General features: G+C 44.3%; 1 protein-coding gene across 4 annotated transcripts in view; it reads right to left on the minus strand.

Annotated features, from left to right (window-relative positions):
* LOC124720002 (zinc finger protein 708-like) overlaps positions 1-26514 on the minus strand; it is a 98624-nt gene that overhangs the window by 62365 nt on the left and 9745 nt on the right. For all 4 annotated transcript variants that reach the window (XM_047245237.1, XM_047245238.1, XM_047245240.1 and 1 more), the window contains exon 4: positions 15438-15500. In XM_047245237.1, the coding sequence (XP_047101193.1) occupies positions 15438-15500 (63 nt within the window). The remainder of the gene's footprint in view (positions 1-15437; positions 15501-26514) is intronic.

The raw sequence follows: 26514 nt of genomic DNA on the forward strand, positions 1-26514 counted from the left end.
AGAGTAAAAGAGCAGGTAGGGTGAGAACCGGGCTGGTCAACCAAGTCTAGCCAGCCACAGCCTGGTCTGGGCAGAGGGGGCAACAGAGTGTTCTGCCAACCCCTGAATGTGCCGATAAGGTTAAGTTGCCCTCCCTTGAAGAGAGTGGTAAAAGCCCTCCTCATGAATTTATTATATAAAACTAAGTCAGCCACTGAGGCATCAGGGGTAGTAAGTCAGGGAGATTAAGATTATGCCACAGGGAGGCTAGGTTGGACAGTACAGCAAAATGTAGACCACTGTTGAACCGGAATGACGACAGTGGTGTGGTACTGGAGGAGATGACTGTGAGACCACCAGATACAGCTCATGTGGAGCTGGCAGAGTATGGTAGAATGCTTGTGAGGGGCCTGCATGGAGGACCTCCATAGATTCATAGTCTCCTTATCACAGGTTGTTTGAAGTCACAGTGATTCATTCCACATTTCAGGTTCCTAAAACTTGACGGTGTGATACTGATCAGATGTCTGTTTCCAGAATACTGATTACCAGAGCCAGTTTACCGGTAGCCCGTTTGGGCAAGCTATCAGTAACTTTGTTCCTAGGGATCCCAATGTGACCCAGAGTCCAAACAATCATCACTGAGCATCCACAGTGCTGAAGGGCATACTGGGAATACTGGTTAGCAATGACCAAGGTATGCTGAGGGTAATACTGCTTGAAAGCTTTAAAACTGGTCAAGGGGTTGCTGCAGATGAAGGACCCACCAGTGGAGGAAAGCATATACTCAAGAGCATGAGAGATGGCTACAAACTCTACAGCTTCCAGCAGGGAAGACAATTCAGTAGGACCCATGACAGTGTAAGCAAAGCCTATGTGATCAGCAACCATTAAGCAAACAGTATAGACTACTGCTGAACTCCAGGATGTACCAAGGATGGAGAAAAATTGGTGGCAGAGGGCCTCAGGAGGGTCCATGTCTTTTGGACCTCATGATGGGTCAAAACAAAGCTGTTTTTTTTTTTGTGGTTTTAGGGCGCAAAACTTCTATGGTCATTAGCGCCCAGCCCGTGACGTAGGAAACAGGAAAAAACGAAATTTAAAACCAGCAGCAATGGGAACAAAGTCATAAAATTTGAGAAACTAAAGGCAGAAGGAATGCTTAAAAATCCACTATAGAAAGGGGTTGGTTGTCCCCAAAAAAAGCTTCAAATGACTGACGTCATTTCACTGTCACTAATAAACTGGAGAACGCGGTCGGCTGAGCGCGTGTCATCTGCTACAATCGACGATAGATCAGGCGATAGCTGTAGACGGGAGCGTAATGGATTAAAATAGGGGCACTCAATTAAAAGGTGTCTGACCGTCCACAGCTGAGAGCAGTGGGGACAGAGTGAGGGAGGATCGCCACTTAAAAGATGTTGATGGATAAAAAGACAGTGCCCTATCCGGAGTCTAGCTAAAATTACCTCCTCCCGACGACGCGTTCGGGAGGAAGAGGTCCAAGCGCAAGGAAGGGCTTTCACTTCCCGCAATTTATTATGAGGAAGTGTTGACCAATGCGCATGCCATAAATGAGCAACTTGGCGACATAAACCGCTCCGTAGATCGGTAATGGGAAGTGACTGAATAGCTGGCCGAGGAAGAGAGACTGCAGCCTTGGCCGCTATATCGGCCGCCTCATTCCCACAGATACCAGCGTGTCCCGGGAACCAGACGAACGCCACCGAGACACCCCCCAGGTGGAGCAGGCGCAGAGTCCTGAATCCGGTGGACCAGAGGGTTCACAGGGTAAAGAGCTTGGAGACTTAGGAGAGAGCTGAGAGAATCTGAGCAGATTACGTACTGTATCCGCTGATGGCGGCGGATGTAGTGGACAGCCTGGAGAACAGCGTAAAGCTCCGCAGTATAAACTGAACACTGGTCAGGAAGCCGGAAGTGATTTGGGGTGTCGCCAACAATATGGGCACTCCCTACACCTAACGATGTTTTCGAGCCGTCGGTGTAAATAAATGTGACGTCCGTCATTTGTGCACATAGAGCAGCAAATGCCCGATGATAAACAAGTGGAGGGGTACCATCCTTGGGAAATTGACATAGGTCTCGGAGCAAGTCGATCCGGGGACGGAGCCAAGGCGGTGCTGTACCCCAGGTTGTCAAGGTGGTTTTAGGAAAGCGGAAGGAAAGAGAATGGAGCAGTTGACGGAAGCGGACTCCCGGGGGTAGTAGGGAGGAGGAGCGGCCTGCATACCCTACATCAAAGGAGGCGTCGAAAAAAAGGTCATGGGCTGGATTAGCAGGCATGGAAGACAGATGGCTAGCATAACGACTCAGAAGGACTGCCCGCCGATTGGACAGCGGAGGTTCAGCAGTCGCAGCATAAAGGCTTTCCACAGGGCTGGTGTAAAAAGCTCCAGACACTAAACGTAATCCACGGTGGTGGATAGAGTCGAGACGCCGAAGAATAGACGGCCGAGCAGAGGAGTAGACTATGCTTCCATAATCCAATTTCGAGCGCACTAAGGCGCGATAGAGGTGGAGAAGGACCACTCGGTCCGCTCCCCAGGAGGTACCATTCAGGACACAAAGGGTGTTAAGGGAACGCAGACAGCGAGCCGAAAGATAGGAAACGTGGGAGGACCAGCACAGTTTTCTGTCAAACATAAGACCCAAGAATTTAGCGACGTCGGAAAACGGAAGGTCGACAGGACCTAGATGTAAGGAGGGCGGAAGAAACTCCTTACGTCGCCAAAAATTAACACAAACGGTCTTACTAGGTGAGAAACGGAAGCCGGTTTCGATGCTCCACGAGTGGAGGCGATCGAGACATCCTTGAAGACGTCTTTCAAGAAGGCTGGTCCGTTGAGAGCTGTAGTAGATCGCAAAATCGTCCACAAAGAGGGAGCCCGAGACATCAGGAAGGAGACAATCCATAATTGGATTAATGGCGACGGCGAACAGTACAACACTCAGCACGGAGCCCTGGGGTACCCCGTTTTCTTGGGAGAAAGTACGGGAGAGAGTAGTGTTCACCCGCACCCTAAATGTGCGCTCTGCCATAAATTCGCAAAGAAAAAGGGGCAGCCGGCCTCGAAAGCCCCAAGAGAACAGTGTGCGGAGGATGCCTGTCCTCCAACAGGTATCGTATGCTCTCTCCAGATCAAAAAATATTGCTACCGTTTGGCGTTTCCGGAGAAAATTGTTCATGATATACGTGGAGAGAGCAACAAGATGGTCAACTGCAGAACGATGCTTTCGGAATCCGCATTGGGCTGGTGTTAAAAGACTGCGGGATTCCAGCCACCAAGCTAAACGGTAATTCACCATACGCTCCAAAACCTTACAGACACTACTCGTGAGAGAAATGGGGCGATAGCTAGAGGGGAGATGTTTGTCCTTTCCAGGTTTCGGAACGGGAACGACAATAGCTTCCCGCCATTGCCTGGGAAAGGTACTGTCGGTCCAAATTCTATTATAAAGGCAAAGGAGGTAACGCAGACTATGGGTTGATAAATGCAGCAACATTTGGACATGGATACCATCCGGTCCTGGGGCGGAGGAGCGAGAAGAAGAGAGGGCATGTTGGAGTTCCCGCATGGAGAAAACAGTATTGTAGCTTTCGTGATTTTGAGAGGAGAAAGCAAGATGTCGCACTTCCGCTGCACGTTTCTTCAGGAGAAACGCTGGCGGGTAATTTGAAGAGCTCGAAATCTCAGCAAAGTGCTGACCCAATGAGTTGGAAATTGCGACGGGGTCCACTAAGGTATCATGCGCGACAGTGAGCCCAGAGACCGGCAAGAAACTAGGCGCGCCTGAGAACCGTCGAAGCCGACTCCAAACTTCCGAGGAGGGAGTGAAGGTGTTAAATGAGCTAATAAAGAATTTCCAGCTCGCCTTCTTGCTATCGCGGATGACGTGACGGCATCGCGCACGGAGCTGCTTATATCGGATACAGTTGGCCAAAGTTGGATGGTGACGGAAAATGCGAAGAGCACGTCGCCGCTCACGTATTGCGTCACGGCATGCCTCGTTCCACCAAGGAACTGGGGGGCGCCGGGGCAATTCGGAAGTGCGTGGTATTGAACGTTCCGCAGCTGTGAGAATAACGTCGGTAAAATGTGTGACCTCATCGTCGACGCTGGGAAAGCGACGGTCATCGAATGTCGCTAGAGACGAAAAAAGTGTCCAATCGGCTTGGGCAAACTTCCAGCGTCGCGAGAGCATATATGGCAGTTGAGGCTGCAGTCTAAGAACACATGGAAAGTGGTCACTCGAGTGGGTATCATCAAGGGCGAACCATCCGAAGCGCCGAGCTAGCGGAACAGTACCGACCGCAAGGTCCAAATGAGATAAATTTGTCGTGGAGGCAGACAAAAATGTGGGGACCCCAGTGTTGAGGCAGACTAGATCCGCTTGGTGGAAGAAGTCTAGCAATAGTGAGCCACGTGGACAAGGATGCGGAGATCCCCAAGGCGGGTGATGGGCATTGAAATCCCCAACCAGCAAATAGGGGGGTGGAAGCTGATCAAGAAGATGAAGGAGATCAGCTCGTGCCATTGGTGTGGATGATGGAATGTATACCGTACAAAGAGAGAACGTGTATCCGGAAAGGGAAAGACGGACGGCAACAGCTTGGAAGGAACTGTTTAAGGGGATTGGGTGATAATGGAGAGTATCATGGAGCAGAATCATGAGTCCTCCATGGGCTGGAGTGCCTTCAACAGAGGGGAGGTCATATCGGACTGACTGAAAGTGAGGGAGAACAAAGCGGTCATGGGGACGCAGCTTTGTTTCCTGAAGACAAAAGATGACCGGCGAGTAGGATCGTAAGAGGATCGACAATTCATCCCGATTGGCTCGAATGCCGCGGATATTCCAGTGGATAATGGACATAGGGTGAACAGAAAATGGAGGAACGTGACCAAGGGTGCTGTCAACACAACGACTGCTCAGAGCTTGCGACCGACAGCATGGAATGGCATTCAGTCGAAGGCAGAAGATCCTGATCCATAGGTTGGTCAGGAGCAGCTCCTGCCACCAGCGATCGGCCGGTTGACCGGCCACCAGCAGTGTGCCTCGGCGACACAGAAGACGGCCGAGGGCGATTTCTGCCAGGTGGTGCTGTAGATGGGACACGCCTTGGCGGAGAAGGAGAGGAACTGTGTTTCTTCGTAGCCTTCTTGGAAGTATGATGTTTAGATGAAGGAGGAACCGATGGTTGTGAAGTTGCGGTACGTAAAAACTCTTCACGAGAATGCTCTTTTTTTGAAGACTTGGCGTCTGACTTTTGGGCTCGAGATTTAGCAGAACCCGACGAAGGGTGAGCCATAGAGTGGGCAGGCAAAAGTGGTGAGGTTGAACGGGCGATCTTTGCGCTGGCCGATCTGACTACCGTAGTACTAAAGGTGAGGTCGCAAGTCTGCGTGGCAGCCTCCTTTATTGGCCGAGGAGAAGCAAGGACAGTGCTGTATTTTCCTGTCTGAGGCATGGTGGGCTGTCGACTGGCGAATAATTTTTGAGCAGCAAAGGTCAACACCTTTTCCTTCACTCTTATTTCCTGGATGAGGTTTTCATCCTTAAAAACGGGGCAATCTCGAGAGGAAGCAGCGTGGTCACCCATACAGTTGATGCAGCGAGGGGATGGAGGTGGACAAGCACCCTCATGGGCATCCTTGCCATACGTAACACATTTGGCCGGATTGGAACAGGACTGGCTGGTGTGATTGAACCGCTGACACCGATAGCAACGCGTAGAGTTTGGGACGTAAGGGCGAACAGAAATTATCTCATAGCCTGCTTTGATTTTCGATGGGAGTTGAACTTTGTCAAATGGCAAGAAGACAGTGTGGGTTGGAATGATGTTCGTGTCAACCCTTTTCATAACTCTATGAACAGCTGTTACGCCCTGGTCAGACAGGTAGTGCTGAATTTCTTCGTCAGACAATCCATCGAGGGAGCGTGTATAAACGACTCCACGCGAGGAATTTAAGGTACGGTGCGGTTCCACCCGGACAGGGAAGGTGTGAAGCAGAGAAGTACGCAGCAATTTTTGAGCCTGGAGGGCACTGTGTGTTTCTAACAACAGGGTGCCATTCCGTAATCTGGAACAAGACTTTACAGGACCCGCAATTGCGTCAACACCTTTCTGAATAATGAAAGGGTTTACTGTGGAAAAGTCGTGACCTTCGTCAGACCGAGAAACAACAAGGAACTGTGGCAACGATGGAAGAACTGTCTGTGGCTGAGACTCAGTGAACTTACGTTTGTGAGCAGACATAGTGGAAGGTGAGGAAACCATTGCGGAAGAATCCCCCATGATTACCGGCGTCTCCGATGGCGCGCTCCTCCCTTGTGGGGGCCCTCACCGAGGGCACACCCGCCTTAGGTGATTGTTCACACCTCAGGTCACACCTCCCGACAAACGGACGGAGGGACCAATCGGCACTTTCGGAAGGTATCAGCTCGGGTAATCACCCCTCCCTGGGCCTGGCCGTTACCAGGAGGTACGTACGTGTCCTACCTGTCTACCCGGGGCGGGGAATTACGCGTTACCCCATCACCGGCTATGCATGGAAGTGCGTGGGTCGGCCTTCAGACACGCACAGGGAGGAAAAAAGAGAAAGGGAAAGGAAAGAAGAGGGGGTCTCAAACGCCGCAGCGGAGAAAAGGGCAAGGAGAAGAGGGAAGGAAAAGAGAAGGACAGAGGATGGACGAGGACTTGCAAGTTTATAAAACAAGGAATTTGGAACAGTTTCGAGCGTCCGTCTCCGGACGTAGGCACAAACCATACTCCCAGAGGGGGAGAAAGGGAAGGAAAGAGCCAGAGGTGAGGGGGGGGGGGGGGCGAAGATGGGGGACGGGGAGGGATGCGGAAAGGAAAGGGAAGGTATGCAGCCCGGAAAGGAAGGAGGGCCACATTAGCTCGGGGTTCCGTGCTCGCTACGCACGTGTCCACAAAAGAGTTGTGGACCCCCTGGGGGGAAAACAAAGCTGTGACCAATGGGTTCCCCACATAGGTGTACATGAGTGGGCCCAGAGGAGAGGTGGAGGAAGAAGTAACTGGAGTTCAGAGGTGAGGGACAGTGTGGAATGTGATCAAAATCCCTTATCCAGGCCGCCATTATGGAAGATGGGTTTCCATGTTTGGAAAGAGGGGATGATAGTTTGGATGCTTAGGAGAGTCGCAAACATAGGTAGCATAACTGAGAAGCTGCTGTTGGCTCTTGATACACAATGAATGGACCCCAGCCTCCATACATAAGCTGTCCACAGGACTAGTTCAAAAGGCTCCTGTTGCAAATCAAACACCACAGTGGTGCATCAGATCCTGTATCCACAATGCTGAGGATGATGCCGAACCATATACCAGACTCCCATAACCAATACAGGGTTGTATCATGGCTTTGTAAAGCTGCAGAAGGGTAGTGCACTATGCACCCCTGCTGGTGTTACTCGCGTGATAAAGTGTACTGAGGTGCAGCAAGCACTTTCACTTACACTGAAAAATACTGGGAACTCATGTCAACTAAGAAACAAAGACCAGTCCTAAAAAGCAGTAAGTTCCTGCCACATTGAGTAGTTTGTCAGGAAGATAAAGTTCTGGTTGTGGATGAACCATACCATGTTGACAGAAAACCATGACATAGGTCTTGGCACCTGAAAACCAAAATCCATGGGTCAGTGCCCATGACAGCATCTTTCATATGGTGCCTTGCAGTCTACATTCAATGACACCCACACTAGAGGAGCAATAGTAAGAGGCCCAAATAGTCAGCATGTAAGGTTGGTGATACTGATGACCTCACAGCTGGAGGTGACCACTGATGGCTTGTAGAAAGACAAGGACACTCAGTACAGAGCCCTGCAGGACTTCATTCTCTTGGATATGTGGAGTTCTGCGGGAAGCACCAACTAGAAGCCAGAACATACACTGTGACAGGAAATTCTACATAAAAATTGGGTGTGGATCCCACAGACCCCACTTGTGTAAGGCAGCAAGGATATAGCATCACCTCCAGCTGTCATACAGCTTTTGCTAGTCAAAGAAGATGGCTATAATGCATTGACATTGGGAAAAAGCTGATTGGCTGGCAGACTGCAGGCAAACCAGATTGTCTGTAGTAGAACAGCCTTGGTGAAAACCACACTGGGATGCAGCCAGAAGACCCCGAGACTCAAGGAGCCACACAGCTGCCAGCTCACTTCGCATTCAAGCAATTTACGGAGAACATTGGTGACACTTACTGGGTGATAACTGCTCATCTCTAAAGGAGCTTACCCAATTTCAGCACTGTGACAACGATACTTTCTAATTGTTACGATGGGAACTGGCCCTCGCTCCAGATCCAGTTACAGATGGCAAGGATATGATGCTGACAATCCACTGATAGGTGCTTGATCATTTGGTTGTGGATGTGACCTGGCCCTGGTGCTGTATCAGCACAGAGGACTAGGACACTGATGAATCCCCACTCAATGAATGGAGCTTTATACAGCTCCAGGTGGCATGTAGTAAAAGATAATTGCTTTTGCTCTACCCACTGCTTGATAACATGAAGAGAGGAGGTACGTGGTCTGATGGTTGAAACATGCTGCTCCCAGCATTCTTCTTTTTATTATTTCATCAGGTGGCAGAACTGGGCATGAAGCCACTTAAAGTAAATAAGATGCTCCACCAATTGGTGCCACTTATGGTACTGGAGAGCCTGCCTACTATCACTAATGGCCTCTGCACTCTGATGACCGCCAAGGTAATCTCTCGTCAGAGCAGGCCCAAAGAACAGAGGATTGCTAAATCACTTGCCAAATGAATGGCTGTAATTATATTCTGGGCTGCCTTGTTGATGCCTCCATGCGGCGGGGAGTCAAGGCCGACAGCAAAGGCAAAAGCACTTAAGTCAGCAATGTTGAGACCCCATCTGGTCATGCATCCAGGGCAGTTATGCTGGGGGAGGGACAGGAAGATTGTGGAATGGTCCCTACCTACACAGGTCGTCATGAACTCCCCAGTGGATGGATGGGAGAAGCCAAGCGCTGTATATGAAAAGGTTAATGACCAAGAACACTCGGTGTGCCATGCCAAAAACGTGAGGGGGTATTAGTATTTAAGAGGCAAATCAAGTTGTGCCAGTCAGACTCCGAGGTCCTTATGATGGCCAGTGATCATGGTTAAAGCTCACAAAGGGTTATATGTATTGAAATTGCCCAAGATTAGAGAATATGGGGGCCGGGGGGGGGGGGGGGGGGGGCTGAGAAATCAATGCAAACAATATCTCATGAGATACTTTATCATCAGGAGGGAGGTAAACACTGCAGATCGTACTATGCCGAATGCACTTACCTGAACAACCACAGCCTCCAAAGTTGTATCAAGAGGCAAAAGTTTGATATACAGAGTATCCAGAACATATGTGTGAACTCCTTTCTGGGTACCATTGTGTGGTTCAAACTAGGGCCTCAGGGGTTGCTGGAATCTCTGCCTTGGCCACAGGAGTTGAACAGGTGGATCTGCTAGTATGGGGGACCACTGGAAGGTCATCCTCCTCCTTAAAACACTTTTCTTGTCTTCTCTCCTTACAGGATTTTGATTATGCCAAGGACTTCTCTGAATCAGTTTCAGGTAAAGATGATGATCATGAAGCTGTGTGACCAACAGTTTGTAGTTCCTTTAGCACTTGCTGGTGTCCAGTTGTAGACCAGTACAACCCAGCGAAGGAAATGACCCCAAGGACCTCTTACTTGCAAGAGAAGCCAGAAGAAGCTTATTCATCTCAGGCTGGGAGGTGGGGACAAATGTCCCTGGTGTATGGGAAGCTATCGATCCCAAAGCAGGTGTGGAAAAAGCAGCAAAAGGGGATCCCCCAAACCAACAGGGGTGCAAGGATGGTTCAGTGGCCCTGAGGGGCCCACTACAGAAAGAGTAACAGGCCAGAGTACCATCAGCAAAGGGGAAATGTCTTTGTAGCTGTAGCATATGACATTGTGTACATGCTGGGGGCAAATGCTTGTACTTCCTTTCGGCCTCTTTGTCAGTAGGTTTGTCCTGAGTCTTGTACTCTTGTACCTTCTTCACTCTCTAGAGAACAGTGTAATCTGGTGAGCAGGGAGTGTGGTGCTCTCCACAGTCAACACAGATGTGGAGAGAGGCACACTGAGCATTTGCAGGCGACACTCATCCACAGTCTCTACAGATGAGGTTAGTGCTGCAATGCAAACATGTGCCCAAATTCCAGACACTAAGCACCACAGGGAGAGGGGTGGGATGGGGGTGGGGGGGGGGTCGGGGGTGGGGGGAAGAGATCTACGATTTCACATCACATCAGTGTACCACCACCTTGACCTTTTCAGCCAATGAATCACCCTAAAAGGCCCCCGGGGCGGAGGGGTGGGACATGGACAGAGAATGGAGTGAAATGTAATGGCGGTCGAGGAGGTTAGAACTGGAGTAAATGCATACCCAGCTGAAGCCAAGAAGTCCACTAATTTTATTTAAATAAAACTTCTTTCCTTCTGAAAATCAATGCCATATTATTATACAAAATATAAAACATATAAGATATCATGACAACTTTCTGCTTCTCTCCAGTGTCACAGTCACGGTAGTGATGTGAATTATGGATGCTATGTCAGTTACAAATTTAATTATCTTACAATTGAATGTAATTGTGAATTTGTCCTAAATTTTTACAAATAAAAATGAATATAATCGTTTGGCTTGCACCACTAACAATCCTTCAGAAGTCACAGAGAACAATTCACATATATGCCCTTTGGACACCTATGGTATTTGTGCTAGTACCTCAAAACTAAAGATAAATTTTCCACTATAATGAACAGGCACAAGGAATAGCCTTTGATGTAAAAAGCAGTGACCACTTGTTTTATGTGCAGTAGAGTACAAATTCACAGCTGGTTTACTCTCCACCACTTTTCTCAGTCAAGTGGTGTAATTATGCAGTCACACTCTTGGTACTATTACAGCTGTCAGTGAATATCCATGCAAGCCACCAAAGTGAAGTTTACAGCAATTTCCCTCTTGTTACATCCGTATTTGTTCTTCCATGATTTTTGTGAAATCTCCTATCTGATGGGTGGACTTTCTCTGCATCCACAATATCCAGTATCTCAAATGTATCCCTATAAAAGCAGTGGCATAAGAAATTTTGTTTTTGGGCCACTCAACTGAAAGGTTCTCATGGCACGTGTGTGAAAAAAGCTAACTGAGTGGTACAATGTGTGCAGAACAAATACAGCACTTCTGCAGTAGCAATATTAGCAGGTGCATAAATATATTTGTGTTAATTTCCTTTTACTCTGTCTTTCTGTGTGGAAACCAATATTGTAAGCTTTTCTCTATCTGCATTTAGCTTTTCCTTGTTTGTGGTAATGTGAGAGCCTTGCCCTCATTTACTAATTATTTCATTAATCTTAACCCTGCTGTAGCTGCCACTACCATGTGACAGACAAGCATCTGTTGAAAACCTAGCTCAGAGGGCAACATCACCAATGTGACTTAGAAGTGGCCAAAAGTACATTTGACATTCTGGCAGTGAATGTTCTCAAAACAACCGAGCCACATATGAGAAGCAGGTAGTCAGTTTGAAAGCTACCATCTTCGCCATAACTTCGAAGTGATTAAAAGTGAGCAACTGCAATATTGGCTATTACCATGGACTTCAGTCAGTATTGTGCTTAGTGATATTAGAAATATGGGGAGCGTGACTGAGTGTGTTTCAGTGCTAAGTGTACCAGTGTTGCAATTTTCAGTGCGAATAAAGTGTTTATTCGTGAATAATTTGCATGTAATTTACCTACATCATAACAATATAATAAAATGGATTGGTATGTAATAAAGAAAAAAAAAGTAGACACATCTGATGATTCTGGTCACCATTCAGCCGCAAAAAACACCACCAGATGTAAAGGCACAAACCAGCATTTCGTCGAAACTTCCACAACGAAGTTCATCAACCGATTCCTTTAAACACACAGATATTGGCATTTAATAGGATGTATTACAATCCGTATATTACTGATGATATAAAACACAAGCTTCTCACAGCTCCAATGAAACCTGGAAAAAGTTGTCTTTCCTACTTCTGAGCACAACAATGAAGGGCGAGTTGAACGTAAGCAAGTGCAAGATAATTATTTTAAACAGTATCCATCCACAGCTTGTGTTCTCACAAGTTAAAAAGGGACTTCTCTGCACTAACTGTTCACTTTTTGTGAATAATAAAATGGCTGGAGGAAAGAAATCCATTATCACCAAGAAAATTGTGACTGAACCACAAACAAAGTTTGCCAAACTTACTGATAAATATGGTGACCTCGAGACTCACTCTCAGCTCAAGTACCACATTAAAGCACCAACAGATGCAAAATTAAATCACTACACTAGGAATGCAAACCTGATGTCATAAATCAATTAGAGAAAACAGAGACCATCTTGTACCTATAATAAAAACAATCATATTTCATGGAAATCAAAATATTCCCCTGCGTGGTCATACAGATGATGGAAGTCTATTAGAAAACGATAATGATCGTGAAAGTATAGTGAGTAACATGGGAAACTTTAGAGCTCTTGTAAGATTTAGAATTGACACTGGAGACTTGCAACTAAACCATCACCTTGAGACCACTTAAGCGAATGCCACTTACATATGTAAAACAATGTGTAAGGAACTTAATTCATGCTGTGAAACAGTGATGTTATCGAGATTACTGGAGGAAATCAAAGATTATCATTATAACAGGATACTCTTCGGTGAGGCTATGGACATAGCACACACTGCCCAACTGAATTTAGCTGCAAGATATGTTGATGGTGATGGCAAATTACACGAAAGATTCTTTGAGTTTCATTGATATCAATAAAGACAAGGATTGTAGTGGAAGATGAACCTCAAGTGTTTTAAGATGATGAGCGTAGCATTACTGGTGAAGTATAGGTACTACAATTCTAAGGAGAATGGAAAGCCTTTCTCTGACCCTGGAGAACTGTGTGGGTATAGGCTGTGACAGTTGCTCAGTTAAGATGTCAGAATTGAAAGGAGCTATGACTACAATAAAAAAGAAAGCTATCAACGTGCAAGTAGCACCATGTCGAAGTCGTCATCTCAACCTAACTGCCTCTCGCAGCTGCGAAGTTACAAGTGTGAGAAACTCACCTGCTGCTATTGAAGTAGTAGTATTGTCCTTTACAGTGTCTAACAACACCCCCCATTTATGTAAATTGATGCCGACAGATAACCCATGTCTCTACTTTGTCCCCTGAGTCATTGTGGTTGCAGGATCAAAATACTGTCTGTCCCCTTGGACATGTCCAAAACAATGGACAACACAAGCATATTTGACATGTAGAGATTAGATATGAATAAAAATTTATTTTGCAGTGATAGTTACTCCTTCCATTTATCTTTAACCAAAAATATGTAACTTTACTTCGGGCTAACTTTCATGACCTTGTTTAGTCAAAAATCTCTGCTCCTCGAATGTAGCATTATTGAGCAGCCAAATTCTGGCTGAAACAACACCCATAGCAATCAAAACCAATTAGCATGTACGCATTACATTTCCGTTACTTGAAACAAAGATTAAGCCTGTATTTTATTCAACTGCTAAGAATACCGTAATTTAATTGGGCTTTTTCAGAATCAAGTTACATATGTAGCACTCCTCTCGCTCTCCTCCTCCCCCTCCCCCTCTCTATTTCTTGATTACATTCCTTCCATGTTGTTCTAGTCAAAAGGTGCAATCCCATATTTTAGTAACTTTAAAGTGTATATGTGGTCTGTTACACAGCTTAATTCTTTTGAATGAACAGCTACACAGCACAGTAATGCATTAGCCTCCACTGGTGAAACATCATAACAATAGCAAGTTAGATATATTGCTTTCTCTGTGTGTTTTATAGTTAATTCTTGAATAGTAGTGCTGGAATGGACATAACATGTGCACGCTGTGTGGAGAGTCACTGCGGAGAAACAGAAATCAGACTGAATAAAATGTAAAGACCATACTACCATCAAACTGTTGAGTAGTAAATTCTTGATGTATTTGTAGTTCCTGAATGTAATGCCCTCCAAGAAAGTTGTCATGTTCAAAATACTCTTGGACCAAAGCTGGCTGAAACCTTGAGCAGAAACCCTCGAAATATTTAGCAAGCCATGGAATGTAGACTGAAGAGAGAAATGATACACCTCTGGGACGGTAGCATCAGAAGAGTGGAGGGGAGACGAAGGGCAAGAATGAATATGGATGAAATTTGTGCAATAAATGAAAGCGCATGCTATTGGTGGTAACCCCCAAACAGTAGTGAAAGTAGGATTCTTCGACTCAATAATATTTTTATATTGCCAACATATAACTATACTTAAAATACTTGTTGCGACAAATAGGTAGGCAGTTATGGGAAGATTCATTTTCATTCCACAGGTTGTGTGTGTTAGCTATGACTGACACCATCACGAGGAAAGGTACTTGTATAGTTTACAATGTGGTAATGGCAGGTACATCACACCTATCCATTTGTACCATTCAGTTCTAATGTATCTTACTGCTTGCATGTAATTTAAGGCATAAGGTAACGACTAACTGCACGGCAGAAGTGCTGAGTCATTGAAAGGCTCATCAACTTAGCTAGCTTTCCCCCCAAATACTACTTCAGAACTATGGTCCCATTTTACAGGCTGACTACATTACAGTAGCACTGTGAATAAGCACACTAAAATGTTTCACATGGCCAGTAATTTTGGGATCCATTTCCATTCTTGCAGATGAATTTATTTTTTTCAAGAGCCATCATACAGAATCACAAAATCATTCAAGAAGATTTTTACACCAACTAGATATGTCTGTAGTCTTGCACATATTTCCTGTGACTTTTCAGAAAACTGCTCAATAGTACTTCACAAGACTGCCTGTCCATAACACCTGCAGTGTCTCTACTCAGTAGGTTAGGATCACCTGTTTTTTTCTGCACAACTTTGTGTAGGTTTTCCTTGAATGTAATTGTCACAGCAGTATCACATGGCAAATAAAAACATACAATGCTGGCGTTCACATACATGGAACCATTAAGGGAACTACTCATTACAACAGCAAATCATAGCTTGAGTCTTGGGACTTGGTACGAATTTTAATATAACTTCATCAATGCAATCTTACGTAATTCTTATTTGTGCTTATAATGTAAAGAAGCAATTCTATGAACTCATAAGCTAAATTACTACACCTGCTCAAAGGCAATGTTTAAATCCATATGGGTATACTATAACAAAATGTTCTATTTTACCTGTTTCCTCGTTTCCAACCTGTGTCATGCTATAATACTGTAATTTAAAGTAAACACAGGACTGCTAAAGTGAATACACACACAATTGATAACCATCTCATTTTTTCACAACAACTCAGCGATGATTAATTCCATGTGGTCATATAAATTCTATAATTACCTCTTTATTCACACCCTCCTCCAACTCTTCTTTTATATTCATGTTGTGTGGGTAAACTTGGGCCTGTGGTAAAAATAACAAACTGTAATAAATACACTTAAGCAGTCACAGTCCTCCCATATTATATAAAATGTATCACATATATAAAGCCCAATTGTCATACTTTTTAATAACTAAATAGTATTTCTGGTTAAGTGTTCTCTTTTGAGTTCAAAATTCTGAGTGACAAGTTCACCATGGTATATTTCAATGGGAGGCAGAAAAAATTTTAAGACTAATTAATGACGACACCTTTGAAAATCCATTATGACCTTCAACTTAAGCCTTCTCCCTATGCTATTGTTTTCAGTCATATTTTCTAACTTCATTATCTTCATATGCATATAATGGTAGTGTAATCAAATAAAATGACACAGCTACTACCTAAAACAATGAAATCAATGTTGTTCATATCAAATGACACAATACAGCGTACATCAACTGTGTTGGGAAGGAGGAACTGGACTGTCAAGTGGCACATCACTCATACTACTATTACGATCAGAATCATAAAATGTCTAGAACAGTTAAATCAAAACCTTTCACTTCAGTAAATGCTTATTTGTGATAAAATTATTTAAAAAACACACACCCTACCTTGGCACACTACTTACTACTTTTCTAACATCATTAGCGCCTTTTGGTGGGGCAAGCATGTTTCTAACAGTACAAAAAGAGTATGAGCTACAGGCTGAAACAGTCCTATTCTTTGGATTTTATATATGGGTTTTACTTGCTGATCTCAAAAGAAGACAAAATTCTAGAAAGATTATTAATGGAGCAGCACCAGCATATCAAGACTGAAAAACTTGTAATGTTGAAGTAAGTGCTGGAATGAGAACAAATGAAACAGTGATAGAATAGAATGAAATTCATTAAACTGATATCGACATCTGTTGAGAATGTTAGATAATTAGCAGCCAAAGAATTTGATTGGAAATCACCTTACTGACAGAAACATAGTAGACCATTTAACTTTAAGAAAAAGCATATCGATACAATAATGAAACAACATGGTGTACAGAAAGAGGATGGCTTGAAGAGAGATGCTGGGCAGGAGATAGAAAGAATACAGCAACATTATGTTATTAATTGATCTTTGTATTAATTAACTGCCTACAGTAATACTAATATACTAGTACAAATAATGATAACAATGATTTTATTATTATTACTATCTGAGCCATGGCAGGCTTCCTCTTTGAATTCATGCCCCACACCTGGTGTATGTCATTTCCTTTCCTTGGAGCTTGTGGCACCATGGGGCACGGTACAGCCGCACAGGGTACGTAAACAGTATTTGCAATTCAGCCGAAATGAACAGATTGAAGAGACTGGTAGCCCTTTAAAAGTTATGTCAATTTAATAGTTGCAGGCAGAACTGTTAACAAAAGACGGAACATTGGTGTGGTCTTGGCTGTCTGTATCTGCTGTCGGTTCTTCTCTGTGGAAGTCACATTATGCAAGGAGCTTTCCCATCCAAACAACTGCCTGATTTGGATTGTGCTGCATGACTTAATACTTCGTGGCGTTGCTTTGGAAGGGGTTGGGGTAATGTCTAGCAACCAGACAAGCTTCTTATTGCTATTCAATTCCCATGTTCAACAGTGGATTCAATGATTTGGTAAACCTGAACACTGTTTTAAGAGTGACCATGTTTAGCATTAGACAAAGTTTTTGAAGAGAATCATCTGACAAATCCGTTGATCTGTACAACTACTGTGGTCATGTGGCTGTATTAAGTGAGAATGACAGTGGAATTTAGATGCTCCCTGTCTGCTACAGTTTTCTACTATTGTGGCCCACTGTTTTGGACCTCGTCTCTTTTTTTTTTTTTTCTTTTTTGGTCATCAGTCTACTGACTGGTTTGAAGTGGCCCGCCACGAATTCCTTTCCTGTGCTAACCTCTTCATCTCAGAGTAGCACTTGCAACCTACGTTCTCAATTATTTGCTTGACGTATTCCAATCTCTGTCTTCCTCTACAGTTTTTGCCCTCTACAGCTCCCTCTAGTACCATGGAAGTCATTCCCTCATGTCTTAGCAGATGTCCTATCATCCTGTCCCTTCTCCTTATCAGTGTTTTCCACATATTCCTTTCCTCTCCGATTCTGCGTAGAACCTCCTCATTCCTTACCTGATCAGTCCACCTAATTTTCAACATTCGTCTATAGCACCACATCTCAAATGCTTCGATTCTCTTCTGTTCCGGTTTTCCCACAGTCCATGTTTCACTACCATACAATGCTGTACTCCAGACGTACATCCTCAGAAATTTCTTCCTCAAATTAAGGCCGGTATTGGATATTAGTAGACTTCTCTTAGCCAGAAATGCCTTTCTTGCCATAGCGAGTCTGCTTTTGATGTCCTCCTTGCTCTGTCCGTCATTGGTTATTTTACTGCCTAGGTAGCAGAATTCCTTAACTTCATTGACTTCGTGACCATCAATCCTGATGTTAAGTTTCTCGCTGTTCTCATTTCTACTACTTCTCATTACCTTTGTCTTTCTCCGATTTACTCTCAAACCATACTGTGTACTCATTAGACTGTTCATTCCGTTCAGCAGATCATTTAATTCTTCTTCACTTTCACTCAGGATAGCAATGTCATCAGCGAATCGTATCACTGATATCCTTTCACCTTGTATTTTAATTCCACTCCAGAACCTTTCTTTTATTTCCATCATTGCTTCCTCGATGTACAGATTGAAGAGTAGGGGCGAAAGGCTACAGCCTTGTCTTACACCCTTCTTAATACGAGCACTTTGTTCTTGATCGTCCACTCTCATTATTCCCTCATGGTTGTTGTACATATTGTATATGACCCGTCTCTCCCTATAGCTTACCCCTACTTTTTCAGAATCTCGAACAGCTTGCACCATTTTATATTGTCGAACGCTTTTTCCATGTCGACAAATCCTATGAAAGTGTCTTGATTTTTCTTTAGCCTTGCTTCCATTATTAGCCATAATGTCAGAATTGCCTCTCTCGTCCCTTTACTTTTCCAAAAGCCTAACTGATCATCACCTAGTGCATTCTCAATTTTCTTTTCCATTCTTCTGTATATTATTCTTGTAAGCAGCTTCGATAATTTTCGCACTTGTCAGCTCTTGTCATCTTCGGAATTGTGTGGATGGTGCTTTTCCGATAGTCAGATGCTATATCGCCAGACTCATATATTCTACACACCAACGTGAATAGTCGTTTTGTTGCCACTTCCCCCAATGATTTTAGAAATTCTTATGGAATGTTATCTATCCCTTCTGCCTTATTTGACCGTAAGTCCTCCAAAGTTCTTTTAAATTCCGATTCTAATACTGGATCCCCTATCTCTTCTAAATCGACTCCTGTTTCTTCTTCTATCACATCAGACAAAACTTCACCCGCATAGAGGCTTTCAATGTATTCTTTCCACCTATCTGCTCTCTCCTCTGCATTTAAACAGTGGAATTCCTGTTGCGCTCTTAATGTTACCACCGTTGCTTTTAATGTCACCAAAGGTTGTTTTGTCTTTCCTGTATGCTGAGTCTGTCCTTCCGACAATCATATCTTTTTCGATGTCTTCACATTTTTCCTGCAGCCATTTCGTCTTAGCTTTCCTGCACTTCCTATTTATTTCATTCCTCAGCGACTTGTATTTCTGTATTCCTGATTTTCCCGGAACATGTTTGTACTTCCTCCTTTCATCAATCAACTGAAGTATTTCTTCTGTTACCCATGGTTTCTTTGCAGCTACCTTCTTTGTACCTATGTTTTCCTTCCCAACTTCTGTGATGGCCCTTTTTAGAGATGTCCATTCCTCTTCAGCTGTACTGCCTACTGCGCTATTCCTTATTGCTGTATCTATAGCGTTAGAGAACTTCAAACGTATCTCGTCATTCCTTAGTACTTCCGTATCCCACTTCTTTGCGTATTGATTCTTCCTGACTAATGTTTTGAACTTCAGCCTACTCTTCATCACTACTATATTGTGATCTGAGTCTATACCTGCTCCTGGGTACGCCTTACAATCCAGTATCTGATTTCGGAATCTCTGTTTGACCATGATGTAATCTAATTGAAATCTTCCCGTATCTCCCGGCCTTTTCCAAGTATACCACCTCCTCTTGTGATTCTTGAACAGGGTATTCGCTATTACTTGCTGAAACTTGTTACAGAACTCAATTAGTCTTTCTCCTCTTTCATTCCTTGTCCCAAGCCCATATTCTCCTGTAACCTTTTCTTCTACTCCTTCCCCTACAACTGCGTTCCAGATGCCCATGACTATTAGATTTTCGTCCCCCTTTACATACTGCATTACCCTTTCAATATTCTCATACACTTTCTCTATCTGTTCATCTTCAGCTTGCGACGTCGGCATGTATACCTGAACTATCGTTGTCGGTGTTGGTCTGCTGTCGATTCTGATTAGAACAACCCGGTCACTGAACTGTTCACAGTAACACACCCTCTGCCCTGCCGTCCTATTCATAATGAATCTTACATCTGTTATACCATTTTCTGCTGCTGTTGCTATTACCCGATACTCATCTGACCAGAAATCCTTGTCTTCCTTCCACTTCACTTCACTGACACCTACTGTATCTTGATGGAGCCTTTGCATTTCCCTTTTCAGATTTTCTAGTTTCCCTACCACGTTCAAGCTTCTGACATTCCATGCCCAGACACTTAGAACATTATCCTTTCGTTGATTATTCAATCTTTTTCTCATGGTAACCTCCCCCTTGGCAGTCCCCTCTCAGATCTCCGAATGGGGGACTATTCCGGAATCTTTTGCCAATGGAGAGATCACCATGACACTTCTTCAATTACAGGACACTTGTCCTGTGGATACACGTTACATGTCTTTAATGCAGTGGTTTCCATTGCCTTCTGCATCCTCATGTCGTTGATCATTGCTGATCCTTCCGCCTTTAGGGGCAATTTCCCACCCCTAGGACAAGAGAGTGCCCTGAACCTCTATCCGCTCCTCCGTCCTCTTTGACAAGGCCGTTGGCAGAATAAGGCTGACTTATTATGCCGGAAGTCTTCGGCCGCCAATGCTGATTATTTATCAAAATTTAGGCAGTGGCGGGGATCGAACACGGGACCCAAGACATTTGATTATGAATCAAAGACGCTACCCCTAGACCACCCTCCTCGACTCTTAGGGCGTGCTCATCATACTGTGGCTGTTAACATTGCCTCTGTACATCAGCTTCATGGAATGCACCACTGCCAGTTACGAATGGGCAGCCTTCACTCAAATTATGTAAATTACTATTTGAAATGTGTACAAAAATTTTGTACCTTTTGATGTTTGGGGGTTTGATGGGATGAGTGCTTTTCTTGTACATACCACTGCGCACTGTTAGAATGGCCACATGCTGATCAGCTCTATGTGAATCATTCACGTCATATTTAGATGTCATCCAGACTTGTGAAAATATAGCCTGTTGGTAAGTAACTGGCACATTAGAGGCTCACGGGCTGGAAGAAGCAAAAGTGTGTAGAACTGTAAGTCTTATTGAGCTCTGAACGTTTTTTGTGTGTTTGTTCACTGGCCATTTGTGAATTGAAGAGTGAAAGAAATTTAATTGTCCAACTGTTTGTTATTTTAAAGTTGTCATGGGGTGACCTTTCCTCATCTTTTATTTATGTACTGCTAAAAGTCTGTTCTGAGTACTAATTACTTGTTTTCCTTTTTAAATAGCATTCTTGAGCTCCTATGCATGCACATTCACTTACTGAAGCACTTGCGCATCTGCTACAGTATAACTTCATAGAATTTTTACCGTGTCTGAAGCCAGTTATATCAATCTGTGCACACTAACTCTCAATTACTTAACTGCTCATTGGGGCAAGATTTAAAGCAACTTGCCCTGTCTGCTGAACGCTGCTCTAGAAATCAGTGCACCTGTTTACTTTATTAAACTATCTAGATGCACTTTGAGGTGTATTTTAATAATTTCCTTTTTCTAGTGGTCTCGAGGCAGATATAAATTTCTCTGTCTTCCAGTATAGCTATTCAGTTTTAACCTTTGAGATGAATTATGCTTCTGTGTCATCTTAAAGAGCCATCTCTTTCCAAACAATTATTTGTTCATTTGTTGAAGCATTTTCTGAGCTGCAGTTTGTGAAGCTGAATATTTTGAATGTAAAATCTAAGGACTGATGTCAGACACAGCTTTTCTCTTTCACTATTGCCTCAATTGCATTGTCACTAAACTAGGGTGGGTAACGTCAAATTTCAAAAGTTCAGAGTGTCAATCTTAAAAAATATATCGGCTCAACCACTTGTTTATAGTGTAAAACACTAAGATTGATGCGTTTCGGAAGTCAAGCTTCCATCATCAGAATAATAAAAAGTAAAGGAACCTGTTAAAACTTGCTAAAATGGAACATGCACCAGGCACAATAAACTGATGATAAAATTAAAACATCGTGGCTACTTCCCTAGTTGCAGCCGTGTCTTCCGAGGTGCATCTCCACATAGTTGTCAAAATATAAAAAATACTCTAAAATGGTGTCGCCTATGGTGTTCAACATCTAACCACATGGCTGTCTCCTCTATCGTCTTAAATCGCCCATGCATCTTCATTGATACCACACACCACGTAGCCAAACACGACACAAATGCGAGTGAGCTCACGCACAAGTAAACAAGGAAGTCACAGATGTCTATACAAACATAATGTATACATGTTCCAAGGACCTCATGAATGATGGTATCCTGCCAATTGCTAAAAATGTAGTTACCAAAAGAAACCAGTGAAATGTTTCAAAAAGTTATTTGTATCATCAGTTAGCTGTTCATTCAGTGTGTTCTGATTATCCATGCTATGTATCAATTTCCAGCTGTCAATCTTAGTGTTTTACACTATAAAGAAGTAGTTGAGCTGATATATTTTTTTTAACTTTGACAATCACAACCATGACCTCTCATCCAGTATGGATAAAATCAAAGTTCAGAGTGTCGTTTGTAATCCTGCTAATGTATCTGATTTTAGTTATTTTTCCTAAATAAATACATTTCAATAAACAATGGTGACGCATGTGAACCCCAATCCATCCAGTGCTTCCACTTCATTTCCCTTTCTCCCGCTGGATGTTTGGCTGGTAACAGAGGATGGTTACTTCCCTGCAAGTAAAGGAGAGGTATCCTCATACTGTTCAATTCACCATGAGGTTGTGTGTGTGTGTGTGTGTGTGTGTGTGTGTGTGTAGGTATCCACTGCTGAACATGGGGTCCCATGTCTCACCCAGTTTGTCCTTATTGCAGAAGCAACAGTTAATCTACGAATTGAAAGTGTGTCAGCTTCCATGTAGTAAGGGTAGTGTTGCCGAACTTGTGGCTTGTCTGCATGCCGGTGTGGACAACCCCTTGGTGATTAGAACCAACTGCACCGAGGAGGTATATGTTGTACTAGCTGACTGAGCTCCGATCATGAGACCGTTGTGTCAGAACAGAGTGTTTAGAAAGTTGTCAGCCCCACCATAAGCAAATACATACAATCCAGGCACAATTGATCCAATGGGATAATCACTTGTGGGATATTCCACAATGTAATCTCTATTCTGAGCAGGATACATTAGCTCTGCAGTTACAGGGGCAGGCGCATTACTTGCTAAGAGCGGTCACCCACATTAATTTAGACAAATTAGGAGCAATAGGTGGTGAACAAGATCCTCCCACTAACAGATAACTGCTGCAATTAGTAGTAATGCTATAGGACACCTTCAAAGATGAGAAGGGAATTCATTTGGGAAATTACCTTACCAAATATGTTACTGCTTCAAGCTATAATTGAACTTTCAATTAAGAATTTAAAAACAGGTGAAATCCATCCTGTGGATCACCAAATTTATGATTCATGCTGACACTTTATCTCCAATAATGCTGTTGTTCAGGCATTGTGCCCCGTGTTACGTCAGGTTTTCAGTTGAGTTTTACAGGCCAAGGCCGAGAAGGTAAAGGGCAAGGCAGCAGGGGGGGGGGGGAAGAGGCAAGGCAGAGGGGGGGAAGAGGCATGGCAGGGGGGGGAGGGAAGAGGCAAGGCAGAGGGGGGGGGGGAAGAGGCAAGGAAAAGGGGGGGAAGAGGCAAGGCAGAGGGGGGGGGGGAAGAGGCAAGGCAGAGGGGGGGGGGGAAGAGGCAAGGCAGAGGGGGGGAAGAGGCAAGGCAGAGGGGGGGGAAGAGGCAAGGCAGAGGGGGGGGAAGAGGCAAGGCAGAGGGGGGGGAAGAGGCAAGGCAGAGGGGGGGGAAGAGGCAAGGCAGAGGGGGGGGGAAGAGGCAAGGCAGAGGGGGGGGGAAGAGGCAAGGCAGAGGGGGGGGGAAGAGGCAAGGCAGAGGGGGGGGGAAGAGGCAAGGCAGAGGGGGGGGAAGAGGCAAGGCAGAGGGGGGGGAAGAGGCAAGGCAGAGGGGGGGGAAGAGGCAAGGCAGAGGGGGGGGAGAGGCAAAACAGAGGGGGGGAGAGGCAAAACAGAGGGGGGGGAGAGGCAAAACAGAGGGGGGGGAAGAGGCAAGGCAGAGGGGGGGGAAGGGGCAAGGCAGAGGGGGGGAAGGGGCAAGGCAGAGGGGGGGGAAGGGGCAAGGCAGAGGGGGGGAAGGGGCAAGGCACAGGGGGGGAAGGGGCAAGGCACAGGGGGGGAAGGGGCAAGGCAGAGGGGGGGAAGGGGCAAGGCAGAGGGGGGGAAGGGGCAAGGCAGAGGGGGGGAAGGGGCAAGGCAGAGGGGGGGAAGGGGCAAGGCAGAGGGGGGGAAGGGGCAAGGCAGAGGGGGGGAAGAGGCAAGGCAGAGAGGGGGAAGAGGCAAGGCAGGGGGGGGGGGGGAAGAGGCAAGGCAGAGGGGGAAAATTAGTGGGCGGATATGGAATGTGGACAAGGAATGTAAGAGGATGCCATCTGTTAGAATTTTGGACAGGGCATATTTTCATCATACACTATGTGCTCAAAGGTATCCGGTTACCGCCAGAAACACACTTTTTCATATTAGGTGCAATATGCTGCTACATACTGCCTGACACTCCATATCTGCAACCTGAGTAGCCATTAGACAACATAAGAGAGCACAATTGGGTGCTCTGCGGAATTCGTTGACATCAAACGCTGTCAGTGATTGGGTGTCACTTGTGTCGCATCTGTATGTGATTTCCTCAGTCCTGAGCATCCCTAGGTCCACTGATTTCGATGTGATAGTGAAGTGGAAATGTGAAGGGACACAAGCAGTACAAAAACATGCAGGCCAATCTAGTCTCTTGACTGACAGATACGACTGACAGTTGAAGATGGTTTTAATGTGTAATAGGCAGACATCTATGCAGACCTGAATGAACTGCAAAAATTTAGGAATTTTAAGAATGTGATCGGGATAAACTGAAAGAATCAGAGGCTATAGAGAATTTCAGAGAGCACTATGGAACCATTGACAAAAACATGGGAAAGAGACACAGTAGAAAATGAAAGGGTAGCTTTGAGACATGAAATAGTGATGGCAGCAGAGGATCAAGTAGGTAAAAAAATGAAGGTAGTAGAAATCCTTGGATAATGGAGAGATATTGAATTTTATAGATGAAAGGAGAAAATATAAAAATGCAGTAAGTGAATCGGGCAAGAAGGAACACAAACCTCTCAAAAATGAAATCGACAGGAAGTGCATAATGGCTAAGCAGGGATGGCTATAGGACAAATTTAAGGATGTAGAGACATATATGACGAGGTGTAAGATAGATACTGCCTATTGGCATTCTGAAGAGACCTTTGGAGAAAAGAGGACCACCTGTAATAATATCAAGAGCTCAGATGGGAAACCAGTTACAAGCAAAGGGAAGGCATAGGTGAAAGGAGTATACAGAGTGTCTATGCAAGGGCAATGTACTTGTGGGCAATATTACAGAAATGGAAGAGGATGTAGATGAGGATGAAATAGGAGATATGATACTGCGTTTGACAGAGCACTGAAAGACCTAAGTTGAAACAGGGCCCTGGGAGTAGAAAGATCCAATAAGACTACTGACAGCCTTGGTAGACCCAGCCTTGACAAAACTCTGCCATCTGGTGAGCAAGATGTATGAGACAGGTGAAATACCCTCAGACTTCAAGAAGAATATAATTGCAATAAAAAAAAAAGTGTGAAAATTACCGAACTATCAGTTTAATACGTCACAGCTGCAGAATACTAACATTCATTCTTTACAGATGAATGGAAAAGCTGGTGGATGCCAACATCAGGGAAGATTAGTTTGGATTCCATAGAAATGCTGGTATACATGAGGCAATACCGACCCTACGACTTATCTTCGAAGATAGATTAAGGAAAGGCAAACCTACATTTCCAGCATTTGTAGACTTAGAGAAAGCTTTCGACAATGTTGACTGGAATACTCTTTCAAATTCTGAAGATGGCAGTCATCAAATACAAGGAGCAAAAGGCTATTTACAATTTGTACAGAAACCAGATGGCAGTTATGAAAGTCGAGGAGCATGGAAGGGAAGCAGTGGTTGGGAACGGAGTGAGACAAGGTTTTAGCCCAACCCCAGTGTTGTTCACTCTGTATATTGAGCAAGCAATAAATGAAACAAAAGAAGAATTTTCAGAAGGCATTGTAATCCACAGAGAACAAATAAAAACTTTGAGGTTTGCCGACAACATTGTAATTCTGACAGAGACAGCAGAGGACCTGGAAGAGCAGTTCAACAGAATGGACAGTGCCTTCAAAGGGGGATATAAGATGAGCATCAAGAAAAGCAAAACGAGGATATTGGAATGTAGTCTAATTAAATCGTGTGATGATGATGGAATTAGATTAAGAAATAAGACACTTAAGGTAGTAGATGAGTTTTGCTATTTGGGTAGAAAAACAACTGATGATGGTCAAAGTAGAGAGGATATAAAATGTAGACTGGCAATGGCAAGGAAAGCATTCCTGAATAAGAGATATTTGTTAAAGTATACATTTAAGTGTCAGGAAGTCTTTTCTGAAAGTATTGGTACGGAGTGTACCCATGTATGGAAGTGAAACGTGGATGATAAATAACTTAGATGAGAAGAGAACAGAAGCTTTTG

This window comes from Schistocerca piceifrons, chromosome 11 (genome assembly GCF_021461385.2).
Source record: "Schistocerca piceifrons isolate TAMUIC-IGC-003096 chromosome 11, iqSchPice1.1, whole genome shotgun sequence".
Lineage (NCBI taxonomy): Eukaryota > Metazoa > Arthropoda > Insecta > Orthoptera > Acrididae > Schistocerca > Schistocerca piceifrons.